This window comes from Salmo salar, chromosome 17, assembly GCF_965601325.2.
Source record: "Salmo salar chromosome 17, fSalSal1, whole genome shotgun sequence".
In the NCBI taxonomy this organism is placed as follows: Eukaryota; Metazoa; Chordata; class Actinopteri; order Salmoniformes; family Salmonidae; genus Salmo; species Salmo salar.
In genome coordinates, this window is record NC_138307.1 from 28,027,862 (window position 1) to 28,055,844 (window position 27,983).

The window sequence follows — 27,983 nt, forward strand, 5'->3', positions numbered from 1 at the left end:
TTTTAATGTTTGGTATAGTCAGTATTAGTAATGTGTTCTTAATGTTTGGTATAGTCAGTATTAGTAAAGTGTTCTTAATGTTTGGTATAGTCAGTATTAGTAATGTGTTCTTAATGTTTGGTATAGTCAGTATTAGTAAAGTGTTCTTAATGTTTGGTATAGTCAGTATTAGTAATGTGTTCTTAATGTTTGGTATAGTCAGTATTAGTAAGGTGTTTTAATGTTTGGTATAGTCAGTATTAGTAAAGTGTTCTTAATGTTTGGTATAGTCAGTATTAGTAATGTGTTCTTAATGTTTGGTATAGTCAGTATTAGTAAGGTGTTTTAATGTTTGGTATAGTCAGTATTAGTAAGGTGTTCTTAATGTTTGGTATAGTCAGTATTAGTAAGGTGTTCTTAATGTTTGGTATAGTCAGTATTAGTAATGTGTTCTTAATGTTTGGTATAGTCAGTATTAGTAAGGTGTTTTAATGTTTGGTATAGTCAGTATTAGTAATGTGTTCTTAATGTTTGGTATAGTCAGTATTAGTAAGGTGTTTTAATGTTTGGTATAGTCAGTATTAGTAATGTGTTCTTAATGTTTGGTATAGTCAGTATTAGTAAGGTGTTCTTAATGTTTGGTATAGTCAGTATTAGTAAGGTGCTCTTAATGTTTGGTATAGTCAGTATTAGTAAGGTGTTTTAATGTTTGGTATAGTCAGTATTAGTAAGGTGTTCTTAATGTTTGGTATAGTCAGTATTAGTAAGGTGTTCTTAATGTTTGGTATAGTCAGTATTAGTAAGGTGCTCTTAATGTTTGGTATAGTCAGTATTAGTAAGGTGTTTTAATGTTTGGTATAGTCAGTATTAGTAAGGTGTTCTTAATGTTTGGTATAGTCAGTATTAGTAAGGTGTTCTTAATGTTTGGTATAGTCAGTATTAGTAATGTGTTCTTAATGTTTGGTATAGTCAGTATTAGTAAGGTGTTTTAATGTTTGGTATAGTCAGTATTAGTAAGGTGTTTTAATGTTTGGTGTAGTCAGTATTAGTAATGTGTTCTTAATGTTTGGTATAGTCAGTATTAGTAAGGTGTTTTAATGTTTGGTATAGTCAGTATTAGTAAGGTGTTCTTAATGTTTGGTATAGTCAGTATTAGTAAGGTGTTTTAATGTTTGGTATAGTCAGTATTAGTAATGTGTTCTTAATGTTTGGTATAGTCAGTATTAGTAAGGTGTTCTTAATGTTTGGTATAGTCAGTATTAGTAATGTGTTCTTAATGTTTGGTATAGTCAGTATTAGTAAGGTGTTCTTAATGTTTGGTATAGTCAGTATTAGTAAGGTGTTCTTAATGTTTGGTATAGTCAGTATTAGTAATGTGTTCTTAATGTTTGGTATAGTCAGTATTAGTAAGGTGTTCTTAATGTTTGGTATAGTCAGTATTAGTAATGTGTTCTTAATGTTTGGTATAGTCAGTATTAGTAAGGTGTTCTTAATGTTTGGTATAGTCAGTATTAGTAATGTGTTCTTAATGTTTGGTATAGTCAGTATTAGTAAGGTGTTCTTAATGTTTGGTATAGTCAGTATTAGTAAGGTGTTCTTAATGTTTGGTATAGTCAGTATTAGTAAAGTCTTCCTAATGTTTGCTATAGTCTTTGCAGCATACTTGTATAGTACAGACTTTTGCGCATTTTTGGATGGAGAAGTAGATGAATAGAGTACAGTATCTGGAGCTGAAGAGAGTACAGTATCTGGAGCTGAAGAGAGTACAGTATCTGGAGCTGAAGAGAGTACAGTATCTGGAGCTGAAGAGAGTACAGTATCTGGAGCTGAAGAGAGTACAGTATCTGGAGCTGAAGAGAGTACAGTATCTGGAGCTGAAGAGAGTACAGTATCTGTGTGTCTAGGAGTTGTTTGGACTGTGACTGTATCTGCAAACTGTATCAAATTGGCATCTGAGTCAAAGCATTAGCCTACACAATGCAAAGGGAGGGGGGGTCGCGTGTGTGTGTGTGACAGAGCGAGCGTGAGCGTGTGTGTGTAAGGCTGCTGACTGAGTTGAAAGAGAGGAAGTATGACTGAAAGCTGAACACAGGAAGTGGCTCTGACTCTGAGTAAAGCTATTTTAGCAGGAGAGGAGAGCTCTCTCTTGACAGCAGCTCTCTGAGGAGAGGAGGGTCTTCAATCTGCATCAGAGGACAGACTTTAGTGGGAGAGAGGAGCGAAGAAGAAGAAGCCCTGTGATGCTCACATGACAGTGTGACTGAGAGCCCTAGATGAGAGGTGAGGTTTTGACTTTCACAGGAGAGGACAAACTGAAGAGGGGGGAGAGAGAGAGAGAGGGAGAGAGAAACTGCTACTCAGCTCAGACTGTGTGACTGTGAGAGAGAGCCTAGATGAGAGGTTTTGTAGCTTTCACACTGCTGCCTCTCTCTCTCCCCCCCCGTCAGTTCATGACACAGCAAGTTGAGGAAGTGAAATACAGTAACATGGGGTTGGACTAAATGTGGAACTGTGACTTCTCTAATGTGTAAAGGGTGCTAGGAAGGGAACCAGATTAAGGAAGCTACCACCTATCGCTGTAACTGTGTAGCATTTCTTTGCCTGTTTTTTGGAAGAATGATTTCGAGAGCTACCTAAGAGAGTGAATTTGTTGTCACCTTTTTGGGCACAACTTCCGTGAGTAGATGTAATAACTGTTTAATATATTGTGGTAATCCATTTGATACATTCATACAATATATGATATGTTCCCATAGTCCTAGCTCAGCTCCTGCTCTTTCTCTTCTGACAGTTGAGATTTCTCCTCAGATTTCTCCTCGGTGTTGGTGTTCTGTTTGACAGCTGTTTAATGGAGGAAAAGGGAACCATTGTAGTGTGAATTTGACTTGCGACTTTATTTCCTGTCTTCCTGGGGAACATTGGTGTCTGCACTTTGCCAGAAATGCTGTTGATGTTGGCAGAACTGTCTTTAAAGGCAGGCCCTTTATCTCCTTCCCCAGAGTCAGTTAATGTATGTAGTTCTGTCCTTGAGCTGTTCTGTTGTCTAATGATGTTCTGTATTATGTCATTCTGAATTATGTTTCATGTTCTGTGTGGACCCCAGGAAGAGTAGCTGCTGCTTTTGCAACAGCTAACGGGGATCCTAATAAAATACCAAGATGAACTTGTGGAGACCATTTTTATGTCTCTGCGTTCAGTTGGAAGGAAGCTGCTAACTTGCAATTGCTTCTGATTTTATTAGGATCCCCATTAGCCGACGCCAATGGTGACAGCTAGTCTTCCTGGGGTCTGACATAAAATGACAAAGACATTACAGACAAAAATACTTTACAATTTAAAACATTAACATAGTTTTCTATATGGAAAAATTCACTACGACTAAAGACAAATGTATACATTGTAAACAATACAACTAAAGAATAATTGTGTGTGTGTGTGTGGTGTGTGTGTGTGTGTGTGTGTGTGTGTGTGCATATGCGGATCTATCAGTTACACGTCAGTACATACACACACATTTGGTCACATGGGGTAGAGGCGTTGCTTTATTTGTTTTTTGAAAGCAGGTTTGCTGTTCACTTGCTCTGTGAGATGGAAGGGGGATCCAGGCACTCATGTCTATGTACAATACTGTATGTTTTCATGAATTTGTTCTGGACCTGGGAACTGTGAAGTGCAATGACTGGAAGTCAATGGGAACAGCTATCATGCTTGCGAAACTACCTTTACTTCCTTCATACTCGACGCAGAAACATAAAAATGGTATCCACGAGTTCATCTGACTCTTGGGAAGAAATCCCAAACTATCCCTGTTTTCAATCGTTAGACCAGTGGTCACCAACCGGTCAATCGCGATCTCCAAGGCATTCCTAGTTGATCACCAAACATTTCTGTAAAAAAATCAACAACGATAAAGCCCTGCGTTCCTATTTTTATTTGTATTCGTTTTGCGCTGTTGTCATTAGGTGTACTTGATTCATCAGCCCTAGCACCAGGATGATGAATCAAGTGCACCTTGATTGCCTCCCATTTTGAACCATTTCATGTGTCTGAAGGTAGAACTCTGCCTACCTGGCAGGCCCAGAGAGAAAATCAAGTGCACCTTTTGGCCTACTGCTGGCCAATCAGATAGCTCAGATCACCGTGTCTATACAGCGTCCTCGAGCCATAGACACTTTGTTCAACACTTTTATAAGCCATAAAATGCGTCTTCTCCCTACTTCCACTCAAGCTACAACCAGCACTGAAGCTGCAATGAATGAATATAGCAAGTGTTTCCATAAGCTTGTGTTATTATTAGTGGCTTGTCTATCTTTTCATATCGAGGGATATTTTACTTTCTCTGGTCGTTGGAGTAACAACAGGAACTGGTGCAGGAGGCAGAAATAATGAGACTCAGAGCTGCAATATGTCACTTTTTAGGTGACCTGACCAAATTCACATAGAAATGGTTTATATAGATCTGTCATTCTCATTGAAAGCAAGTCTAAGAAGCGGTAGATCTATTCTATGTGCTCTATTTCTATACTTCACGTTCTTAAGTTTCGTTTTTTTTTTTTGTCTTACTTTCGGTTTTGTACACCAGCTTCAAACAGCTGAAAATACAATCTTTTTGTTTATGGAAAATATATTTCACAGCGGTTTAGATGCTGATTCTCTACACTATACTTGCTTGTTTTGTCACAAACTGAAAGAACTATTAGAATTTTAACAACCAGGAAATGGCAGTGTGATTTCTGCATAGTTGATCTTTAAGTTTCGTCATCAGCAGGAAGCCTGCCTTTTCTCAGAGGAGAGAGGGTGAGTCAGGTGAGAGGCAGCCTTACTGCAGCTCCCTCAGACTGACCATCAGATGCAGGCCATCAGTCCAGTAAAAAAAAGGAAGTAAATGATTACGCTCACTCAGCTGTGCCTCACAAGTAATACAACACATGATCTATTACCAGTGTGGTCGTATACAGTACCTCAAATGTTGAAATAGAATTTCTAAATGGAAGAACAACATTGGTAGGGCAAATCAAGCATAGCCAATATGCAGTGATAATGTATTGGGCCTATAGCCTACTGAACAAAACCTCATTGCTACAGAACTGTTTTTAACTGCTTCGTGTTGCATAGGCTTATGTTTTTGAAGTTATGTTTAAGAAAAAATCAGAGCGGTAGATCTCTGAGCGGTAGATCTCTGAGCGGTAGATCCCTGAGCGGTAGATCTCTGAGCGGTAGATCTCTGAGCGGTAGATCTCTGAGCGGTAGATCTCTGAGCGGTAGATCTCTGGGCGGTAGATCTCCGGGCGGTAGATCTCGGCTTGCATTTTGACTCAAAGTGATCTTGAGGTTGATGACCTCTACCTTAGACTAATTACCTCAGTGTGGAAGTTGTGGGAAGTGGACTTCCTCTTCCCTTATTCTAGGAACGTCTGGTAATGTACTAGAGGGTTTTATTTAAAGTCTCCCCTGTGTGGGTCAGTATTGCCACATAACTCTACTCTAGCTAACGTCCCATACAGGATGTTAGCTTAGCTACTCAGCACGGTTTCTCTCTGCCCAGACACACACACACACATACACATGCCAAATGCGCACACACACATGCATGCACAAACACACACACTCGCACACAGACACGCACACACACGGCCACACACACACACACACTCGAACACACACACACACTCGAACACACGCACACACTCGAACACACACACACTCGAACACATGCACACACTGGAACACACACCCTCCTGTATTATACTGTCCAGTTCTGTGAGAGAAGCATCCAGCCTTCTACCTAATCCCACCCACATCCCTTTTAGGTACAACAGGGCCCGGGGGGGTGAGGGAGTCAGGGGTTTGGGATGTTTTTGGCAATGCCACCGGATGTCCTCTACTCTGCACTGCCACTATGGTCTCTCTCTCCGGTATTGCTGTTCCTTTAACAACTGTTGTCATAAAAGTTTTGAGAATACTTTTGCTGAATTGAAGTAGAACCATAATGGCATGTGTGAACAGTGGTGTTGTCTCTAGTCAGTTTATTCACCTCTGTAACTGCTAGCGTGGTGTTGTCTCCAGTCAGTTTATTCACCTCTGTAACTGCTAGCGTGGTGTTGTCTCCAGTCAGTTTATTCACCTCTGTAACTGCTAGCCGTGGTGTTGTCTCCAGTCAGTTTATTCACCTCTGTAACTGCTAGCCGTGGTGTTGTCTCCAGTCAGTTTATTCACCTCTGTAACTGCTAGCCGTGGTGTTGTCTCCAGTCAGTTTATTCACCTCTGTAACTGCTAGCGGTGGTGTGTGTGTTTTTACTAAGTGTCTCTGCTGTTAACCCTGATGAGGTACCTCGGCGCGGGGGGTTGTCGGGAGGATCAAAGAGCAGCAGCCATTTTAACAGCGTCTAAACTGAAGCATGTGTGTCCTACTTGTGCTACTTCAAAGTGTCCACAGTCCCACAGGAGGAGTCATGTCTCGCTAGCAGCAGCCCAACCCAACCCTGACCAGGCTCCAACCCAACCCTGACCAGGCTCTAGCCCAACCCCAACCCAACCCTGACCAGGCTCCAGCCCAACCCCAACCCAACCCTGACCAGGCTCTAGTCCAACCCAACCCTGACCAGGCTCCAGCCCAACCCCAACCCAACCCTGACCAGGCTCCAGCCCAACCCCAACCCAACCCTGACCAGGCTCCAGCCCAACCCCAACCCAACCCTGACCAGGCTCCAGCCCAACCCCAACCCAACCCTGACCAGGCTCCAGCCCAACCCCAACCCAACCCTGACCAGGCTCCAGCCCAACCCCAACCCAACCCTGACCAGGCTCCAGCTCAACCCCAACCCAACCCTGACCAGGCTCCAGTCCAACCCCAACCCAACCCTGACCAGGCTCCAGCCCAACCCCAACCCAACCCTGACCAGGCTCCAGTCCAACCCCAACCCAACCCTGACCAGGCTCTAGTCCAACCCAACCCTGACCAGGCTCCAGTCCAACCCAACCCTGACCAGGCTCCAGTCCAACCCCAACCCTGACCAGGCTCCAGTCCAACCCCAACCCTGACCAGGCTCCAGTCCAACCCCAACCCAACCCTGACCAGGCTCCAGTCCAACCCCAACCCAACCCTGACCAGGCTCCAGTCCAACCCAACCCTGACCAGGCTCCAGTCCAACCCCAACCCAACCCTGACCAGGCTCCAGTCCAACCCCAACCCAACCCTGACCAGGCTCCAGTCCAACCCAACTCTGACCAGGCTCCAGTCCAACCCCAACCCAACCCTGACCAGGCTCCAGTCCAACCCAACTCTGACCAGGCTCCAGTCCAACCCCAACCCAACCCTGACCAGGCTCCAGTCCAAACCCAACCCTGACCAGGCTCCAGTCCAACCCTGACCAGGCTCCAGTCCAACCCTGACCAGGCTCCAGTCCAACCCCAACCCTGACCAGGCTCCAGTCCAACCCCAACCCAACCCTGACCAGGCTCCAGCCCAACCCCAACCCCAACCCAACCCTGACCAGGCTCCAGTCCAACCCCAACCCAACCCTGACCAGGCTCCAGCCCAACCCAACCCTGACCAGGCTCCAGCCCAACCCAACCCTGACCAGGCTCCAGCCAAACCCAACCCAACCCTGACCAGGCTCCAGTCCAACCCAACCTTGACCAGGCTCCAGTCCAACCCCAACCCAACCCTGACCAGGCTCTAGTCCAACCCAACCCTGACCAGGCTCTAGTCCAACCCAACCCTGACCAGGCTCCAGTCCAACCCCAACCCTGACCAGGCTCCAGTCCAACCCCAACCCAACCCTGACCAGGCTCCAGTCCAACCCAACCCTGACCAGGCTCCAGTCCAACCCCAACCCAACCCTGACCAGGCTCCAGTCCAACCCAACTCTGACCAGGCTCCAGTCCAACCCCAACCCAACCCTGACCAGGCTCCAGTCCATCCCATCCCCAACCCTGACTAGGCTCTAGTCCAACCCAACCCTGACTAGGCTCTAGTCCAACCCAACCCTGACTAGGCTCTAGTCCAACCCAACCCTGACTAGGCTCTAGTCCAACCCAACCCTGACTAGGCTCTAGTCCAACCCAACCCTGACCAGGCTCCAGTCCAACCCCAACCCAACCCTGACCAGGCTCCAGTCCAACCCTGACCAGGCTCCAGTCCAACCCTGACCAGGCTCCAGTCCAACCCTGACCAGGCTCCAGTCCAACCCCAACCCAACCCTGACCAGGCTCCAGTCCAACCCTGACCAGGCTCCAGTCCAACCCCAACCCTGACCAGGCTCCAGCCCAACCCCAACCCAACCCTGACCAGGCTCCAGCCCAACCCAACCCTGACCATGCTCCAGTCCAACCCAACCCTGACCAGGCTCCAGTCCAACCCAACCCTGACCAGGCTCCAGTCCAACCCAACCCTGACCAGGCTCCAGTCCAACCCAACCCTGACCAGGCTCCAGTCCAACCCCAACCCTGACCAGGCTCCAGTCCAACCCCAACCCTGACCAGGCTCCAGTCCAACCCCAACCCTGACCAGGCTCCAGTCCAACCCCAACCCTGACCAGGCTCCAGTCCAACCCAACCCTGACCAGGCTCCAGTCCAACCCAACCCTGACCAGGCTCCAGTCCAACCCCAAACCAACCCTGACCAGGCTCCAGTCCAACCCCAACCCAACCCTGACCAGGCTCCAGTCCAACCCAACCCAACCCTGACCAGGCTCCAGTCCAACCCAACCCTGACCAGGCTCCAGTCCAACCCAACCCTGACCAGGCTCCAGTCCAACCCCAAACCAACCCTGACCAGGCTCCAGTCCAACCCCAACCCAACCCTGACCAGGCTCCAGTCCAACCCAACCCAACCCTGACCAGGCTCCAGTCCAACCCAACCCAACCCTGACCAGGCTCCAGTCCAACCCAACCCAACCCTGACCAGGCTCCAGCCCAACCCCAACCCCAACCCAACCCTGACCAGGCTCCAGTCCAATCCCAACCCAACCCTGACCAGGCTCCAACCCAACCCAACCCAACCCTGACCAGGCTCCAGCCCAACCCCAACCCAACCCTGACCAGGCTCCAGTCCAACCCAACCCTGACCAGGCTCCAGTCCAACCCAACCCTGACCAGGCTCCACTCCAACCCAACCCTGACCAGGCTCCAGTCCAACCCAACCCAACCCTGACCAGGCTCCAGTCCAACCCAACCCAACCCTGACCAGGCTCCAGTCCAACCCCAACCCAACCCTGACCAGGCTCCAGTCCAACCCCAACCCTGACCAGGCTCCAGTCCAATCCAACCCAACCCTGACCAGGCTCCAGTCCAACCCAACCCAACCCTGACCAGGCTCCAGTCCAACCCAACCCAACCCTGACCAGGCTCCAGTCCAACCCAACCCAACCCTGACCAGGCTCCAGTCCAACCCCAACCCTGGACGCAATGTTTACTCTCTAGACAGTGTATGTCTCTCTGGGTCAACCCCTTCAGCAGGAGAAACCTTAGCCTGGATTCCCTCTGAAGATGTCTCAGCAGGAGAAACCTTAGCCTGGATTCCCTCTGAAGATGTCTCAGCAGGAGAAACCTTAGTCTGGATTCCCTCTGAAGATGTCTCAGCAGGAGAAACCTTAGTCTGGATTCCCTCTGAAGATGTCTCAGCAGGAGAAACCTTAGTCTGGATTCCCTCAGAAGATCTCTCAGCAGGAGAAACCTTAGCCTGGATTCCCTCTGAAGATGTCTCAGCAGGAGAAACCTTAGCCTGGATTCCCTCTGAAGATGTCTCAGCAGGAGAAACCTTAGTCTGGATTCCCTCTGAAGATGTCTCAGCAGGAGAAACCTTAGTCTGGATTCCCTCTGAAGATGTCTCAGCAGGAGAAACCTTAGTCTGGATTCCCTCAGAAGATCTCTCAGCAGGAGAAACCTTAGCCTGGATTCCCTCTGAAGATGTCTCAGCAGGAGAAACCTTAGCCTGGATTCCCTCTGAAGATGTCTCAGCAGGAGAAACCTTAGCCTGGATTCCCTCTGAAGATGTCTCAGCAGGAGAAACCTTAGTCTGGATTCCCTCTGAAGATGTCTCAGCAGGAGAAACCTTAGCCTGGATTCCCTCAGAAGATCTCTCAGCAGGAGAAACCTTAGCCTGGATTCCCTCTGAAGATGTCTCAGCAGGAGAAACCTTAGCCTGGATTCCCTCTGAAGATGTCTCAGCAGGAGAAACCTTAGTCTGGATTCCCTCAGAAGATCTCTCAGCAGGAGAAACCTTAGCCTGGATTCCCTCTGAAGATGTCTCAGCAGGAGAAACCTTAGCCTGGATTCCCTCTGAAGATGTCTCAGCAGGAGAAACCTTAGCCTGGATTCCCTCTGAAGATGTCTCAGCAGGAGAAACCTTAGCCTGGATTCCCTCTGAAGATGTCTCAGCAGGAGAAACCTTAGCCTGGATTCCCTCTGAAGATCTCTCAGCAGGAGAAACCTTATACATGTAGATATGGTTAAAGTGACTGCATATATGATGAACAGAGAGCAGCAGTAGCGTAAAGAGGGGTTGGCGGTTTTCCAGGCTAGTAGAAACCAGGGCTGCAGGGTAGAGTCCACCAGAATGAAAACAGAGTAGTCCGGTCCAGTAGTTGTTCACACAACCCTGTTGTTGTTTACATAGTCATTATAGTTCCAGAGAAACAACATGTAAACAAACATGGGGTTGTGACTGTGAGAACGGCTGAGTAGCCAGCAGTAGCCATGTGGTTCTCTGTACAGCTGAATCATCTGCCTTTCCTTTTGCCTGGAGCAGATTCTCTGGGGTTTTTTCTCTCTCGCTCACTTCTCTCTCTCGCGCTCTCTCTCTCGCGCTCTCTCTCTCTCTCTCTCGCTCTCTCTCTCTCTCTCTCGGTCTCTCTCTCGCTCACTTCTCTCTCTTGGTCTCTCTCTCGCTCTCTCTCTCTCTCTCTCTCTCTCGGTCTCTCTCTCGGTCTCTCTCTCGCTCTGTGTGTGTGATCTCTGCTTCATTCTTGTAAATCCCTGGTAATGCCCTTTTAAGAGCAGGCCAGGCCCACTAGGGATGACGTGGTGCGTCATCCATGGTCTCAGGCCACGTATCTTCTTCCAGTCTCATGGCTCTCTGCTTGTGGCACTGATATCAATGTCTCCATTGTAGGAAGCTATTTTCAGTGTAACAGGGTCTAGGTCTGCTGGTTCAGTACCACTACGTCTTGGCTGGTTCAGTGTAACCGGGTCTAGGTCTGCTGGTTCAGTACCACTACGTCTTGGCTGGTTCAGTGTAACCGGGTCTAGGTCTGCTGGTTCAGTACCACTACGTCTTGGCTGGTTCAGTGTAACAGGGTCTCGGTCTGCTGGTTCAGTACCACTACGTCTTGGCTGGTTCAGTGTAACAGGGTCTAGGTCTGCTGGTTCAGTACCACTATGTCTTGGCTGGTTCAGTGTAACCGGGTCTAGGTCTGCTGGTTCAGTGTGACCGGGTCTAGGTCTGCTGGTTCAGTACCACTACGTCTTGGCTGGTTCAATGTAACCGGGTCTAGGTCTGCTGGTTCAGTACCACTACGTCTTGGCTGGTTCAGTGTAACAGGGTTGAGGTCTGCTGGTTCAGTACCACTACGTCTTGGCTGGTTCAGTGTAACAGGGTCTAGGTCTGCTGGTTCAGTACCACTACGTCTTGGCTGGTTCAGTGTAACCGGGTCTAGGTCTGCTGGTTCAGTGTGACCGGGTCTAGGTCTGCTGGTTCAGTACTACTACGTCTTGGCTGGTTCAATGTAACCGGGTCTAGGTCTGCTGGTTCAGTACCACTACATCTTGGCTGGTTCAGTGTAACAGGGTCTAGGTCTGCTGGTTCAGTATCACTACGTCTTGGCTGGTTCAGTGTAACCGGGTCTAGGTCTGCTGGTTCAGTGTGACCGGGTCTAGGTCTGCTGGTTCAGTACCACTACGTCTTGGCTGGTTCAATGTAACCGGGTCTAGGTCTGCTGGTTCAGTACCACTACGTCTTGGCTGGTTCAGTGTAACCGGGTCGAGGTCTGCTGGTTCAGTACCACTACGTCTTGGCTGGTTCAGTGTAACCGGGTCTAGGTCTGCTGGTTCAGTACCACTATGTGCAGTTGTAGGCTCCGACAAAGTTCTGTTAGTGTCAGATTTTTTGGGCCTTTGTCGTGTAGTGTGGCTTGTGTTACGAGACGGTCCCGGTGATTGACCAATAGGAACACAGGCTGCAATGAGTTTGCATATTATTGTGAATAGCCAGATTAATATAATGGGTTCTATTTAAACGCATACATGCTGTGCAAGAACAATTTCCCTAATAACCTTGTTTAGGCTACATTCATCTGAAATCAGGCTGCCTGATGGGATTTTGATAAATGCACAAAATCGCCAGTCCAAATAAACGTTCTACCATGTTATTGTTATTTTGGGGAAGCCTATTTGCATATACATATTTGAATAGGTATATTTTGGGGCGGCAGGTAGCCTAGTGGTTAGAGCCTAGTGGTTAGAGCGTTGGGCCATTAACCAAAAGGTTGCTAGATCGAATCCCCGAGCTGACAAGGTAAAAATCTGTCATTCTGCCCCTGAACAGGGCAGGTTGGCTTGAGAGGCCCCGGTAGGCCATCATTGTAAATAAGAATTTGTTCTTAACTGACTTGCCTAGTTAAATAAAGGTTAAATAAAAAATAAATTAAAAAAAAAAAAAATATATATATATATATATATATATATATATTTTTTTTTAACGTTTATATATATATATATACGTTTATGTGACCTATTTTAAGATGCATACTTTCAGTTTTTCCGAACTCACTTTATTTGCTCATAAGCATAGAGAGAGGCTAGCACTGCTGGTGCTGTCACAGGTCAGATCAACCACACCCCCGTGGTTAACGGGCCTAGGTCTGCTGATGTCGCCTCTCAAGCCAATCGCACAATGTGACGACAGAAGCAAATCAATCTGGCCAGGTTGACATTAAGATTTTAATTCGGTAACATCGCACGTAATAATTGTAAAAGACTGAATCCAACGTAAAGTCTGCAGAGGCCTTTAGATGTTGTTGAACACTTCTCCATAAAGCCATGTCGTCAGTTTCAAAATCGTCATTGAAACTAATATGGGTCATTTTCAGTTCATGAAATACTTTTCAGACATCTCATATCCTTCCTTTATTGACTGAACATTGTTATAGATGGAATCTCCCCTCAACCCTGAAACAACAATGTCATACTGATCCAGCTGAGGGTCAAGTGTCTCTGGGCAGAACAGTTTCAGCATCCCAACCATCACTGGAATGGAACACTGGAATGGAACACTGGAATGGAACACTGGAATGCAGTGGTTTAGAGGACAGGTGTTGGTATCATGTTGTCATCACAAGGACAGGGTCAGCTGTTCTGGCTCCCGCAGTGTCCCGCTGGCTTACAGAGAGCTGGAGAGGAGAGATGGGCCTCCACTACTGCTCTCTGTTCCTATCAGAGGGTGTTGAAGTCATCAAGAGGTGGGCTGAGAGATTAGGGGGGGACGTTCCACCTCAAAAAGCACAAGAGAGAGGATTTCAACCCCCATCATCTCAGATTGTTCTGAAATCTGTTAGAAACAGATAAGACTAGCATTCCAGCAACATTATATTATTTAAATATCATTTGATCTCTGAGAAATTAAGCTAATTGATTGCATCCAAATTGGCCATTTTTTAAATGTAGTACCTAACATCCGATTTGGACCAAACCTTTTTTTCTAACAATAAGTAAGACATGAGGAATCCAAAGAAATGGTCAAAGACCCCCCCCCCCCCCCCCCCACACACTCACACACTCACACACCTCCCATGCCAATCCCAACCCAACAACTAGTATACAATATCAGTACGTTTGACAAGTAGTATGACTCTGTGGCTCTGACTATTTGTTTATTCATCCTATGTAATGTATTCTCAGGGAATTTGGTGATTTCCCCCCCCCCCGCCTTAGAAAGAGAGAGAGATAACGAGGTGCTGCCTTAGAAAGAGAGAGAGATAACGAGGTGCTGCCTTAGAAAGAGAGAGAGCGGTAGCGAGGTGCTGCCTTAGAGAGAGAGAGCGATTGCGAGGTGCTGCCTTAGAGAGAGAGCGGTAGCGAGGTGCTGCCTTAGAGAGAGAGAGCGATTGCGAGGTGCTGCCTTAGAGAGAGAGCGGTAGCGAGGTGCTGCCTTAGAGAGAGAGAGCGATTGCGAGGTGCTGCCTTAGAGAGAGAGAGCGATTGCAAGGTGCTGCCTTAGAAAGATAGCAATGTACTTTAGTAGAGAGAGGGGGATGTAGAGAGATTTTGTGAGATAGAAGGGTGCTGCTTTAGAGAGATGGAGAGAGAGGGGATGTAAAGACAGGATGGCTGTGGGTTGGGTCTCTTACGTGTCAGGTCTTCCTGTTGACCACATTGACAGGAAGATAGAGGCCTCTGCAGCTGAAACTGTCACCTCTCTCTCTCGTTGACTGGTAACTAATGCAAATCACATGTATATGGACTGGGCTAGTCTATTACTATTGCCAATCACATGCATACTGGGCTAGTCTATTACTAATGTAAATCACATGCATACTGGGCTAGTCTATTACTAATGTAAATCACATGCATACTGGGCTAGTCTTTAACTAATGTAAATCACATACATACTGGGCTAGTCTATAACTAATGTAAATCACATGTATATGGACTGGGCTAGTCTATTACTAATGTAAATCACATGCATACTGGGCTAGTCTATTATTAATGTAAATCACATGCATACTGGGCTAATGTAAATCACATGCATACTGGGCTAGTCTGTAACTAATGTAAATCACATATGGACTGGGCTAATCTATAACAGGGATGGGGAACTGGCGGGGCCCCCCTTTTGAAGGCCCTCGGACACAATCAATTGAAGTTAATTCATTAGGCCCTCATCTATGGATTTCACATGACTGGGCAGGGGTGCAGCCATGGGTGGGCCTTGGAGGGCATAGGCCTCTCCACTGGGGAGCCAGGCCCAGCCAATCAGAATGAGTTTTCCCCAAAAATGTAGCTTTATTACAGACAGAAATATTCCTCAGACCCGAAAACTGCACAATTTAAAGTGGCCTTTTATTGTCCCCAGCACAAGGTGCACCTGTGTAATGATCATGCTGTTTAATCAGCTTCTTGATATGCCACACCTTTCAGGTGGATGGATTATCTTCGTAAAGGATAAATGCTCACTAACAGGGATGTAAACAAATTTGCACACAACATTTGAGAGAAATAAGCTTTTTGTGCATAAAGAACATTTCTGGGATTTTATTATTTCACCTCATGAAACATGGGACCAACACTTTACATGCTGCGTTTTATATTTTAGTTCAGTATATATACTGAACTAAAATATAAACGTCTGAGTGGACTAGTCTGTCTGAGTGGACTAGTCTGTCTGAGTGGACTAGTCTGTCTGAGTGGACTAGTCTGTCTGAGTGGACTAGTCCGTTGTGGAGGAAATGGCACACCACTATCACCAGTAGTACATTTAGCCTACCGTTAATTCCCATCATTTCTAATCTACAATGTTTGTTTGATTACGGTAATGCATTCAATATATTATTATTACAGTCTTACCATTGTCATTGTTGGAGTGGACACGTTGTTTGCAGAGCAACAACCTAGGCTACACTTGTGATAAAAAAACGTTTTGGTTTATTTCATTCCATTTATGAGTTGTCAATTTATTCATTGTCTTTTGTTTGGAGTGCTCCTGTCAATGTTGAGTAAGGACATGCACCTAGCCTGTTTGAAAAATATTCCCAGCTCTCTTTCGATAACGACTCAGCATAAAAGGGGAAAATTTGTAATGCTCTGATCCAGTGGAAACGTCAAAAAATAGGCCTACCTGATTACTTCTTATCCCTTGCGCAAAATAGCCTATAGCTCTGTCTGTCTGTCTGGAGCTCACCAGCATGGGAAACTCTTAAGGGCCCAGAATATTTTATACAATGTTGCAAGTTTGCTAGCACAAGCTTTGGGCTGGACCCAGTTGATAGTTATACAATGTTTGTTACAGACAGTCCATGCAGAGCCAATGTGATTGATAGGATATCTGTTTTCATCAGGATATGTTCTACCTGCAGGCTGTAGTGTAGTTGTTGGCTTTATGTAGGCTGTTTTTACATATTACCAATGGCAATAGAAGTTACATTTAAAATTGTATCATTTTCATTTAGATATCATTTTGATTAACCACTGCATTTATTTTGAGATATGAAGACTTTATTATAAATTAAATGAAACTGTTCCACGAAAAATGTGCATATGAAAATCTGAATGGATCAGTAGAAATGGTACGATAACTTGGTAACACTCCAAATGGAAAAGGTTACCGGCCGCTGGTGTAGCCTCTTACCGGTAACTACAGGAGATTAACGGCAGAATCTGAGAAGGCCAGCAGCAGCAGCAGGAAGAGGAGGATCAGGAACAGTTTTGTTTCTTCTTCTGGTTAGGCTATATTGATCTCTAACTCCCTCTTGAGTAATTTGTGTGACTTCATTTTTAATCACAGTGCTTAAAGCATCAGACAAGCTCTGTGGCCTACATATAGTTGATTTTATTCAAACATAGGGTGTATCTACAGTTAAAGTCGGAAGTTTACATACACCTTAGCCAAATACACTTAAACTCAATTTTTCACAATTCCTGACATTTAATACTAGTAACAATTCCCTGTCTTAGGTCAGTTAGGATCATCACTTTATTTTAAGAATGTGAAATGTCAGAATAATAGAGTGATTTATTTCAGCTTTCATTTCTTTCATCACATTCCCAGTGGGTCAGAAGTTTACATAAACTCAATTAGTATTTGGTAGCATTGCCTTTAAATTGTTTAACTTGGGTCAAACGTTTCGGGTAGCCTTCCACAAGCTTCCCACAATAAGTTGGGTGAATTTTGGCCCATTCCTCCTGACAGAACTGGTGTAACTGAGTCAGGTTTGTAGGCCTCTTTGCTCACACACGCTTTTTCAGTTCTGCCTACACATTTTCTATGGGATTGAGGTCAGGGCTTTGTGATGGCCACTCCAATACCTTGACTTTGTTGTCCTTAAGCCATTTTTCCACAACTTTGGAAGTATGCTTTGTGTCATTGTCCATTTGGAAGACCCATTTGTGACCAAGCTTTAACTTCCTGAATGATGTCTTGAGATGTTGCTTCAATATATTTACATAATTTTCTTTCCTCATGATGCCATCTATTTTGTGAAGTGCACCAGTCCCACCCGCAGCAAAGCACCCCCACAACATGATGCTGCCACCACCGTGCTTCATGGTTGGGATGGTGTTTTTCGGCTTGCAAGCCTCCCCCTTTTTCCTCCAAACATAACGATGATCATTATGGCCAAACAGTTCTATTTTTGTTTCATCAGACCAGAGGACATTTCTCCAAAAAGTACGATCTCTGTCCCCATGTGCAGTTTCAAACTGTAGTCTGGCTTTTTTATGGTGGTTTTGGAGCAGTGGCTTCTTCCTTGCTGAGTGGCCTTTCAGGTTATGACAATATAGGACTCGTTTTACTGTGGAAATAGATACTTTTGTACCTGTTTTCTCCAGCATCTTCACAATGTCCTTTGCTGTTGTTCTGGGATTGATTTGCACTTTTCACACCAAAGTACGTTCGTCTCTAGGAGACAGAACGTGTCTCCTTCCTAGAGCGGTATGATGGCTGCGTGGTCCTATGGTGTTTTATACTTGCGTACTATTGTTTGTACAGATGAACGTGGTACCTTCAGGCGTTTGGAAATTGCTCCCAAGGATGAACCAGACTTGTGGAGGTCTACAATTATTTTCTGAGGTCTTGGCTGATTTCTTTTGATTTTCCCATGATGTCAAGCAAAGAGGCACTGAGTTTGAAGGTAGGCCTTGAAATACATCCACAGGTACACTTCCAATTGACTCAAATAATGTCAATTAGCCTATCAGAAGCTTCTAAAGCCATGACATCATTTTCTGGAATTTTCCAAGCTGTTTAAAGGCACAGTCAACTTAGTGTATGTAAAATTCTGACCCACTGGAATTGTGATTAAGTGAAATAATCTGTCTGTAAACAATTGTTGAAAAAATTACTTGTGCCATGCACAAAGTAGATGTCCTAACCGACTTGCCAAAACTATAGTTTGTTAACAAGATATTTGGGGAGTGGTTGAAGAACAAGTTTTAATGACTTCAACCTAAGTGTATGTAAACTTCCGACTTCAACTGTATATATGGGAAAATAGACGTTTTTAAATTTTTGACCAATCAAAAGTACAGACGACTCTCAGTCGACCAAGATTTTGTTTAGTCGGGGACATCCCTAGATTGGATGATGGTTGTCATCTGTCTGCTGTACCAGGAAGTGTTTCTTGATCAATGTGATTGTTTCCCTTGTGGTTTTATAGCTCTTGTACTTTGCAAGTTATTTCAATACATCCTGTTATTTCTGTGCAAGGACAATATTATGTGTCTGCAGTCACACGGCTTGCTCTAAGGACTGTGGTGAAAGCCCGCTGGGTAAAAACTGGTTGAATCAATCATTAAAAAAAAAAAAAAAAAAGTATTGTGATGACATTGAATCAAAGTGGAAAACTGTTTGGATTTGAAAAAAGACGTCTGTGCCCAGTTGGAGAGGGGGGGTGTGTGTGTGTGGTGTGTGTGTGTGTGTGTGTGTGTGTGTGTGTGTGTGTGTGTGTGTGTGTGTGTGTGTGTGTGTGTGTGTGTGTGTGTGTGTGTGTGTGTTTTCCCATGTCTCTGAAGGTTTGTTGCGGTCCAGCCTGGTTATGTGTATAGCATCTGTTAGCCTACTGTTTGTGTGGATATTTAGGAAGTATTTGATTTAATGGATTTTGTGTATTCTCTCCATCAGGGGTGAAGCTGTAGAAGAATAGCTGAAGAGAGAGAGAGAAGATGCCTCCTCCCCCACCACCCCCTGCCCCTCCCCCACCCCCAACCTTCGCTGTGGTAAGCACGCCAAAGACGTCCTAGGGATATTGAAACTACTAATATGAGTTAACATGACAATGGAACATTCTGACTAAATAATAACATTCAATTTAGATGTAATCTTAGCTGAAGACAGCATCACCTTCTGTCATAACTTCTCATCACCTTCTGTCATGAGTGATTGAACCTTCTGTCATGAGTGATTGAAGGGAAATTTCTTAGGTCAGTACAGTTTTGACCTTGTTCAATAGGGACACCTTGTGGTAGTGGAAGGAAGCGTTTTCCAGCATGGCAATGTGATTGTGCATGTTGTAGTCCTAGGTAATACTATATAATTTCCTATATTACTTAACTGGCTTCTTTGTTTGTGTTTATGTTGTCAACATTCGCAGGCAAATACACAGAAGCCATCACTCAGCAAGAATGAAGCGCAAGGAAGAAACGCCTTACTGTCTGATATCGGCAAAGGTGCTCGTCTGAAGAAGGCTGTCACCAATGACAGGAGTCAACCCATCATTGACAGTGAGTAAACATTTCTCTGATGGTGTGTATTCTAAAGGCTTTACTCAGAATGTACTCATCCTCAGTTTAACAATTAGGAAATATGGAAGCTACTTGAAACCTACAAAGGCCTTCTGCAGATAATTAGATTTCAAAGGCTATGGTCTTGTGCCGGAGGAAAAGATATTGAATACCTTTCTTCACAGAACCCAAAGGTGGCGGTGGAGGAGGAGGAGGAGGAGGAGGAGGAGGTGGAGGAGGAGGAGGAGGAGGAGGAGGAGGAGGAGGTCCAGTACTAGGAGGTCTCTTTGCAGGAGGCATGCCCAAGCTTCGGTCCTCAGGAGGGAACAGCAACGGTAATAATCCATCATGTGTATAATAAGAAGCTGTAATGTACTGCAGCAGCCTCTTGAGGTTGTATTAATATGGTTTGTAGCCGTGTTTGAGATGAGCCATGATAACTATCTTGAACAAGTGTAATATGTTGCTATATGTAAACTGTACTGCGCCACCTTTTTATACACGAGGGGAGGTCCTCGGGACAAGTCAATTACAGGTCTGTCAGAGTTGACCAAAGTGCCAAGGTTTATTACATAACAAAACAATGATACAATTCATGATCCCAGAGACACACTGGCTCGGAGGGGGTCGGCAGGGGTCCCCCCCCCCCCCAAAAAAAGTAACTCAGTCCAACTTTAAACGTACTCTTGAAAGTTGTAATCGTGGAATGCACAAGGCACAATTTCAAAATTGGGTAGTGCATCATCAGTTGCTCTCATCATCTTAGTATTGCAGACCTTAGGGAGTGAAGTTCCCCAGTGCTGGAAGGGGGGCCCCGAGTGAAAGAGTTTGGGAACCCCTGGTATAGAAGACATACATTATGGATAGCAGCAGGGCAAGAAATAATGCCAAGACTTGCATGTAAAACACTTTACATAAAGTATATTCACACTCTTTGTAAGATGATAGCACACTGGTGACTAAACACTCTTTGTAAGATGACACTGGTGACTAAACACTCTTTGTAAGATGATAACACACTGGTGACTAAACACTCTTTGTAAGATGATAACACACTGGTGACTAAACACTCTTTGTAAGATGATAACACACTGGTGACAAAACACTCTTTGTAAGATAACACTGGTGATTAAACACTCTTTGTAAGATGATAACACACTGGTGATTAAACACTCTTTGTAAGATAACACTGGTGATTAAACACTCTTTGTAAGATGATAACACACTGGTGACTAAACACTCTTTGTAAGATAACACTGGTGATTAAACACTCTTTGTAAGATAACACTGGTGATTAAACACTCTTTGTAAGATAACACTGGTGACTAAACACTCTTTGTAAGATGATAACACACTGGTGACTAAACACTCTTTGTAAGATGATAACACACTGGTGACTAAACACTCTTTGTAAGATAACACTGGTGATTAAACCGGCTGCGCACGTGCGCTATCATCCGCTATCGTGCATACATTTATTTTGTCCCCCTACACCAAACGCGATCACGACACGCAGGTTAAAATATCAAAACAAACTCTGAACCAATGACATTAATTTGGGGACAGGTCGAAAAGCATTAAACATGTATGGCAATTTAGCTAGTTAGCTTGCTGTTGCTAGCTAAATTGTCCTGGGATATAAACATTGAGTTGTTATTTTACCTGAAATGCACAAGCTCCTCTATTCCGCCAATTAATCCACACATAAAACAGCCAACCGAATCGTTTCTAGTCCTCTCCTCCTTCCAGGCTTTTTCATCTTTGAACTTATATGGTGATCGGCATCTAAACTTTCATAGTATTACCACAACTACCAGCAAAACAGTTCGTCTTTCAATCACCCACGTGGGTATAACCAATGAGGAGACGGCACGTGGGTACCTGCTTCTATAAACCAATGAGGAGATGGGAGAGGCAGGACTTGCAGCGCGATCTGCGTCAGAAATGGAAAGGATTTCTATTTTATCCCTTGGCATCGCAGACGCTCGTTGGCACGCGCAAGCAGTGTGGGTGCAATAATTGAATAACATGGATTTCAAAATTTATTTTGCGACGCTAGCGCACACGACGTGTCCAATCTGGTCAGCATGTAACACTGGTGATTAAACACTCTTTGTAAGATAACACTGGTGATTAAACACTCTTTGTAAGATGGTAACACACTGGTGATATTAGCATGCGAAAGCTCGCATGTAAATTCATACGACTTTCCTCTGCTCTCTAACCAAATAGTTCCCTTCTAAAACCAGCCAGCCCTGGAGGACTCTGCAGAAAGGGTGACAAAACATATAAACAAACATTAACAAAGAATATTAAACTAGTCCGCTTGCTAGGGCAATATCAGCTCATTTTCCCGGGCGGACTAGACAAACCAAAAAACTACCTAATAAGCGACACACAATTCTTTGAATAATATAAACAATAATTATAACCCTGGCTCCTTTATAAAATAGCAATATTAAAACTACAATACTTTATTAAATACACATTATTAAAAAGACACAATTCATATTACATTGTTAAAAGCCAATACGTTTCATAGTTCCTGTGCTATACCCTGTTCCCAGCTTACAACCGGCTTCCAAGCCACTTTTCCCCCAACAGCATTGAAGACCTTACTGCAATACAAATCATTGTTTTACATAGCTGTCATTTACTTGAGTAAGCGGTAAAACATTTACAGAAAAAGAAACAAAAGTTGCTGACCAAACGTTTGACAACTTGTCACAAGCATAGCCCATGGGTGTCGTCCATGGCAGAAACACTGGCTCGCTAACCGAGAGTTCCGGCTCGCTAACTTATACCCCAATTCTCACCTGGTCTTACATTCACACCAGCCACTATGTGACACGGGCTTCGTATATTTCTGTAATGCATAGAGGACACTAGTTGGTTGGTTGTTTTTAACCATAGCTCCATGTAGGACAAAATGATGATAGACAAAGTGTGTGATGTTTGAAACCCTTATGCTTCCACAGGAGGCCCTAGGCCCCCCATGGTACCTCCAGGAGGCCGTTCCTCAGGTCCCAGACCGTTTGGTGGTGGGGGCCCCTCCTCTGGCCCTCCACGGTTCTCAGGGGCCCCAGCCTTTCCCCGGAGCAGCGCCCCCGACCTCCCCAGGGGACGGGCAGGTCCCCCGCGACCAGAGACCCCTGGCGGACCCCCTCCCCCCATCCCCAACACCCCACGGCCCAACCAGAGCATCCAGAGCAGAGGGACCCCGCCTGTTCCAGGAGGAGCCCGGATCCCCAGCTCAGCCCCGGCCCCTCCACCACCCAACATTGCAGGCAGACACCAAGGCCTGCCTCCTCCCCCTGGCCCTATGGGGGCCTCGTCTGGGCCAAAACCCTCCTTTGGGGCCCCTCCGGTTCCCAGTAGTGGACGTCCCCCTCTACCCCCAGCCCCCCACCCTGGCAGACCCTCGGAGGACCCCTGGCCCCCACCCCCACCCCTGGGGGGCCACCGGTCCTCCATATCCAGAGATGGACCCCCACCGCCACCATCTTTCAACTCCAAGCCCCCCAGCTCGTCTTCCTCTCGGCCCTCCATCGGCGGTGGTGGAGCTCCCCCTCTCCCTCCTGGCAGACCGGGCCCTCCACTGCTGCCCCCAACGCCTGCGGGTGGAGACGAACACACCCCCAGACTACCACAGAGGAACCTTTCACTCAACTCGCCGGCGCCCCCACCTGGCCGTTCAGGGCCACTGCCACCCCCTCCCAGTGAGAGGCCGCCCCCTCTGGGTAAAAACCCCTCAGGACGGACGGGTAAGGATGCTGCTTCCTTCAGTCTCCCCTCAGGTCATATAATGATGACCACTGTCTCTTTTTGGGTTAGCTTAGCAACTACAAACATAGCTAACCTTTCTGTGGTCAGTTTGGTCAGACATCAGTACACCGTGCATGTGTTTTGAGACTGGATGGAATGTAGTTTGTAGCTATGATGTGACCTATAGCGATGGTATACATGATGCTATTATATAGAACTAGTGTTGTATTGAACTCTGTGGTGTAACCTCTTCTCTCCCAGGCCCGCTCCCTCCCCCTCCCTCCTCAGGTCCACGTGGAGGCAGTATAAGGTCATCTCCAGTCCCCTCACCTCCTAACCGCCCGGGAGCAGAGCCCTCCCGTGGGGGACACCGGCCCCCGCTCCCCCCAGACCGTCCGGGAATAGGAGGCCCTCCTCCCCCACCTCCCCCCATGGGCAACGGCTTCCAGAACTCCCATCACCAACACGTTGGTGAGTGTAACGGAAGGAATTCATATGATGAGTAAACCTGCTTGAGACCTTACTCCCTAATGTGCCCTTAGCTCCCATTGCTAATGACTTGGCTTCAGCTCAGTGGGCTAACAGATTTGTGGTGCAGAGAAGACCCGTGTTTGAACCCATATAGGTCTTTAACTGACCCAGCTGAGAGTTGTGTTTTTCTCTGTGTCAGATGAGTGGGAGGCCCGGTTCCAGTTCCACCCTGTCTCAGACCTCCCTGTCCCAGAGCCTTACGTGTCCTGTCAGAAGACATACCCCAGCAAGTTGTCCAAGACTGACGGCAGAGGTAGGAACCAAGGGCTTTCCTCCCAGACCTGGGTCAAATGCACATCAAATACTTTGAAATTCTTGCGCAGTGCTTAAAAAATAGCAAACTCACAGCTAAATCAAGTGTTTTATATATGTATTGATTTGTCCCAAATCTGTTTCCTCCTGAAAGTTTCCAGCCTGCCTTCAGAGTATCCTCCTGTCCTTAACAGCCTGCTTGACATGGCCAACTTATTTTCCTCTTCTTTCCTGTCCAGGTTCGGATAAAAAGTCCAGGGGTGCACCCCCACTACCCCCTATCCCCAGGTGAAGGGGTCGTTTTTGGGATGTCTCCCTCCCTCCCTCCCTCCCTCCCTCCCTCCCTCCCTCCCTCCCTCCCTCCCTCCCTCCCTCCCTCCCTCCCTCAGAGTACATGGATGTAAGTATGTCACTCCCACTGCCTCTGTCTATGAGGCTTATAGCACCTCATGGATGGACCATATTTGCAGTGGGACTCATGCAACCATGTGTTTCTGCCTGGAGTTGACAAAATATTCTCATTTAACGAGCAGCACCCCAAACCAACCAAAGTCTCAACAGAGGCTTGTTTTATAGGCTATGCATTTGGTATTACTCCACTATGTAGTGTTGAAACTGTATACTTTTGTTATCATTTTTCACTGTCTTTTTTTTCAATTCCGGATTGTTATGAAGGATCTTTCTGAGATTTAAGGGAAACCGTCGTGTTGGATGCTGTGCCTGTCTTCGCCAAAGGGCAACCCAACTATAGCATATCAGTTACATTATTCTAACCATCAAAGGGTACTTTTACATACAATTCATGTGCAGTTCATAGCATGTCGTGAACTTTGTTTTTACACGGTAGAGACAAAATGGACGCTTGTGTGTTACAGTATGCGTTGATTGAACTTTAGGTGAAAATTGAATGTTTTCTTTTTGCCTTGAAAGAAAGAAAGAAAACCGTCACTCATGACAGTTAGTTTAATTTTGTATGATTTGAGTTGTTGGGAAGGACTCTGTTTTTATTTTCTAAGTTATGTATTTGAGAATTTTTTTACTATACAGTTACAGTATTAGCTTCTGCTTCTGTACTACTGCTCTGGGATGTCTCCGCTACTTGATATTAACATCAAGCTTGTCTCAGAACCACTTGCAGAGTGACAATCCAATATTTGACCTATGAAAGAAAATCATTAAAATGTTATACATGATCCTGAAGTTATGATATGAATGAGCTTGCTCATAGAATTTGCAAGTGTTTAATGTATGCAAGGAGGATATGAATATGGATCAAAATATGCTGGCTGTATGCTGATGTGTGAGAGAAAGTGCTATGTTTGGCCTCAGTGTTTTCTCTGTTCTGTAAAGACGATAATATGCATTTCTGAATAGAGAATGGGGGGAATGGCATGAGCATGTGTGTTTGACCAAAGACAATCGGCTGCACTAGGACGTAGTCTCATCCCACAGAGGCAGTGTCTCAGATACAACTTGCATTCGAGACTACCTAGGACCAAACAGCCAGAAACATCCAGCAGAAATGGAACGTTTCAAAAAGAGGACCATTAAAGTTGTGTGTTAGTTCCTCCTCAGGTGACAGACATAATGAATGACGTTCCTCATGGGGACATTTTTCTTTCAGTCTTCTTTCAGAATTTATTCTGTCTCTTCTTCCCTAATTATCTCTGTTAACCTAGAAGTAAAATATAGCGTAGTTTGGTCAGCTACATGCAGAAACTGCCCATGGGAGATTAGTTCCCTATGACATTTACAATGGTACTGCAGAGTGCTTTATGTACTTTGGCTTCAAGGGAACTTATATATTTTTTAGAAGCATTCAACTGCTTTTGTTTCTGCCTTTTTGAGTGTATTTTCTTCCTGATGCTTTTCAATGTAAAACAAAACAAACTATTTCCAAATGGATTTTCTAAATAAAGCAAATAATGTTGGAATTGAGACGACTTGTCTTCTCGTACAATATAAAAGGAAGTGAGTTGCTTCACCAACACTCTCAAGCTACACTATTTAGAATCTAATCACATTTTTAGGGGGATATGTAGCTAGTGGAGTATTCTAGGTTTGTATCTATTTTAAAGATGTCTAGTCTTAGCTAATTAATTGATTTATTGACCGGTCTTAACTCGCATTATACAGACATCTTTAGGAGACCCTTACGAACGTGCGGTCGCTATCCCACCCAATCCAAGCCGAGTATAGCTCCTCACAACAACACACTTTGGCGATAATTGGATGCCTGGCTTGTCACTCATAATTTAGGGCGTTGTTGAACAATTGCACCAAAGGACACAAATGAGAATTGTTAGTGCTATCTGGGGTCCTTGGGACATAACCTTTACTCTAACCTTAACATTTTACATTTCAACTTCAACAGGGCAAATTCCCCTATGATTCCGAACAGCATGCATTTGTACTACGGTTAGCTAGCTGTCAACAGCAATAGATAGGACGAATTAGACTAACGTTATATAGCTACATTTTGATAAAAAACGACAAGCGCGTGTTAAATATGCAATATCTCGTCACCAGATGTGCAAGGTATGACGCTTTTATCTTGTTGTATTTTCGCAATATGTTTTTAGCACGCGAGTTAGTTAACGTTAGATGTAACTGTTACTAGCAACGAATAGCATGCTAACTTTAGCTAGCTACAGTACCTAGCTCCAAATCCAATAATTGGCATCGTTCAAGACATCGAGTTACACGTATAAAAGGTTACTCTGTCAATCCTCACATGTTGAAATCCCCCATGACTATTTTTGAAAGCAGTTTCAATGCACAGTTGGGAGTAGGCTAAAATGCAATATTATCTGTGGTGTGCATGTCATCATCACTGCACTCCTCGTAAATAGCTTTGTATTGGTTATTTTTTACAACAGATTCATCGCATTCTCCCTCTCCTGTATAGGGTATTGGTAGGGCCAGGAGTTTTTCCTGTCATTTGGTCAGGAAACGCTATTGGTCCTTGGTATTACATGTGTTTTCTAACAACCATAAAAGTGTATGGCCTACCCTACTACTCACTGATTATTATTGTTTCAACAAGGGCATTGCGGATGTATCACCCTGAACTGGAGCCCAGCGTCACTGTTCTGTACTCCGATATCGAAAGATATTCCCATCCTTGAAGTAATTTAGTCCTCATACAACTATGGATACCTACGTAGCCATCCATGGCAAGAACATATCCCACAACCCCCTCTCCTCCAGCCAAGCCATGTCTATCGACAAGCTCTTCCCGGCTCTCCTGGAGTGTTTTGGGATCATCCTGTGTGGATACATCGCCGGTAGGACAGACATCATCACCTCCTGTCAAGCTAAAGGATTAGGGAACTTTGTGTCTAAGTTCGCCCTCCCGGCGCTGCTCTTCAAGAACATGGTTGTGTTGGACTTTAATAATGTGATCTGGTCGTTCCTGTGGAGTATCCTGATAGCCAAGGTATCGGTGTTCGTCCTGGTGTGTGTTCTGACGCTAGCCGTGGCCAGTCCGGAGAGCAGGTACAGCAAGGCAGGACTCTACTCCATCTTCGCTACTCAGAGCAACGACTTCGCCCTGGGGTATCCCATTGGTGAGGAGAGTTGCCTTTTGGAATGTGATGTAGTACAATAGGGCTAGTTTATTTTCCTTTGGAAAGTTCAACCTCTTTCTCAAAACAGTCGCAGCCGTTCCACACACAGTGCATTCTGAAAGTATTCAGACCCCTTCCCTTTTCCACATTGTTACTTTACAGCCTTATTCTAAAATGGATTAAATAGCTTTTTCCGTCATCAATCTACACATAATACCCCAAAATGACAAAGCAAAAACGGTTTAGACATTTTTGCAAATTTATATTAAAAAAATCACATTTCCATAAGTATTCAGACTCTTTACTCAGTTCTTTATTGAAGCACCTTTGGCAGTGATTACAGTCTTCTTGGGTATGACGCTACAAGCTTGGCACACCTGTATTTGGGGAGTTTCTCCCATTCTTCTCTGCAGATCCTCTCAAGCTCTGTCAGGTTGGATTGGGAGCATCGCAGCA

At 45.3% G+C, this 27,983-nt stretch overlaps 2 protein-coding genes across 7 annotated transcripts in view; both read left to right on the plus strand.

Annotated features, from left to right (window-relative positions):
* LOC106593698 (WAS/WASL-interacting protein family member 1) overlaps positions 1-25,896 on the plus strand; it is a 51,304-nt gene extending 25,408 nt beyond the window's left edge. Inside the window, exons 1-8 of one of the 4 annotated variants that reach the window (XM_082963726.1) lie at positions 2,085-2,259; positions 18,812-18,906; positions 19,281-19,410; positions 19,596-19,745; positions 22,389-23,174; positions 23,437-23,646; positions 23,846-23,959; positions 24,198-25,896. In XM_082963726.1, the coding sequence (XP_082819852.1) occupies positions 18,853-18,906; positions 19,281-19,410; positions 19,596-19,745; positions 22,389-23,174; positions 23,437-23,646; positions 23,846-23,959; positions 24,198-24,250 (1,497 nt within the window). In that variant the 5' untranslated portion in view covers positions 2,085-2,259; positions 18,812-18,852 and the 3' untranslated portion in view covers positions 24,251-25,896. Of the gene's footprint in view, positions 1-2,084; positions 2,260-2,460; positions 2,666-18,811; positions 18,907-19,280; positions 19,411-19,595; positions 19,746-22,388; positions 23,175-23,436; positions 23,647-23,845; positions 23,960-24,197 lie in introns of those variants that run through there. The other 3 variants (XM_082963725.1, XM_082963727.1, XM_082963724.1) reach the window with 3 other exon arrangements.
* Positions 25,897-26,057: 161 nt separating this feature from the next.
* LOC106593725 (lysosomal cholesterol signaling protein) overlaps positions 26,058-27,983 on the plus strand; it is a 49,247-nt gene continuing 47,321 nt past the window's right edge. For 2 of the 3 annotated variants that reach the window (XM_082963719.1, XM_082963720.1), the window contains exon 1: positions 26,058-27,527. In XM_082963719.1, coding sequence (XP_082819845.1) covers positions 27,110-27,527 — 418 coding nt within the window. In that variant the 5' untranslated portion in view covers positions 26,058-27,109. The remainder of the gene's footprint in view (positions 27,528-27,983) is intronic. The other variant, XM_082963718.1, reaches the window with a different exon arrangement.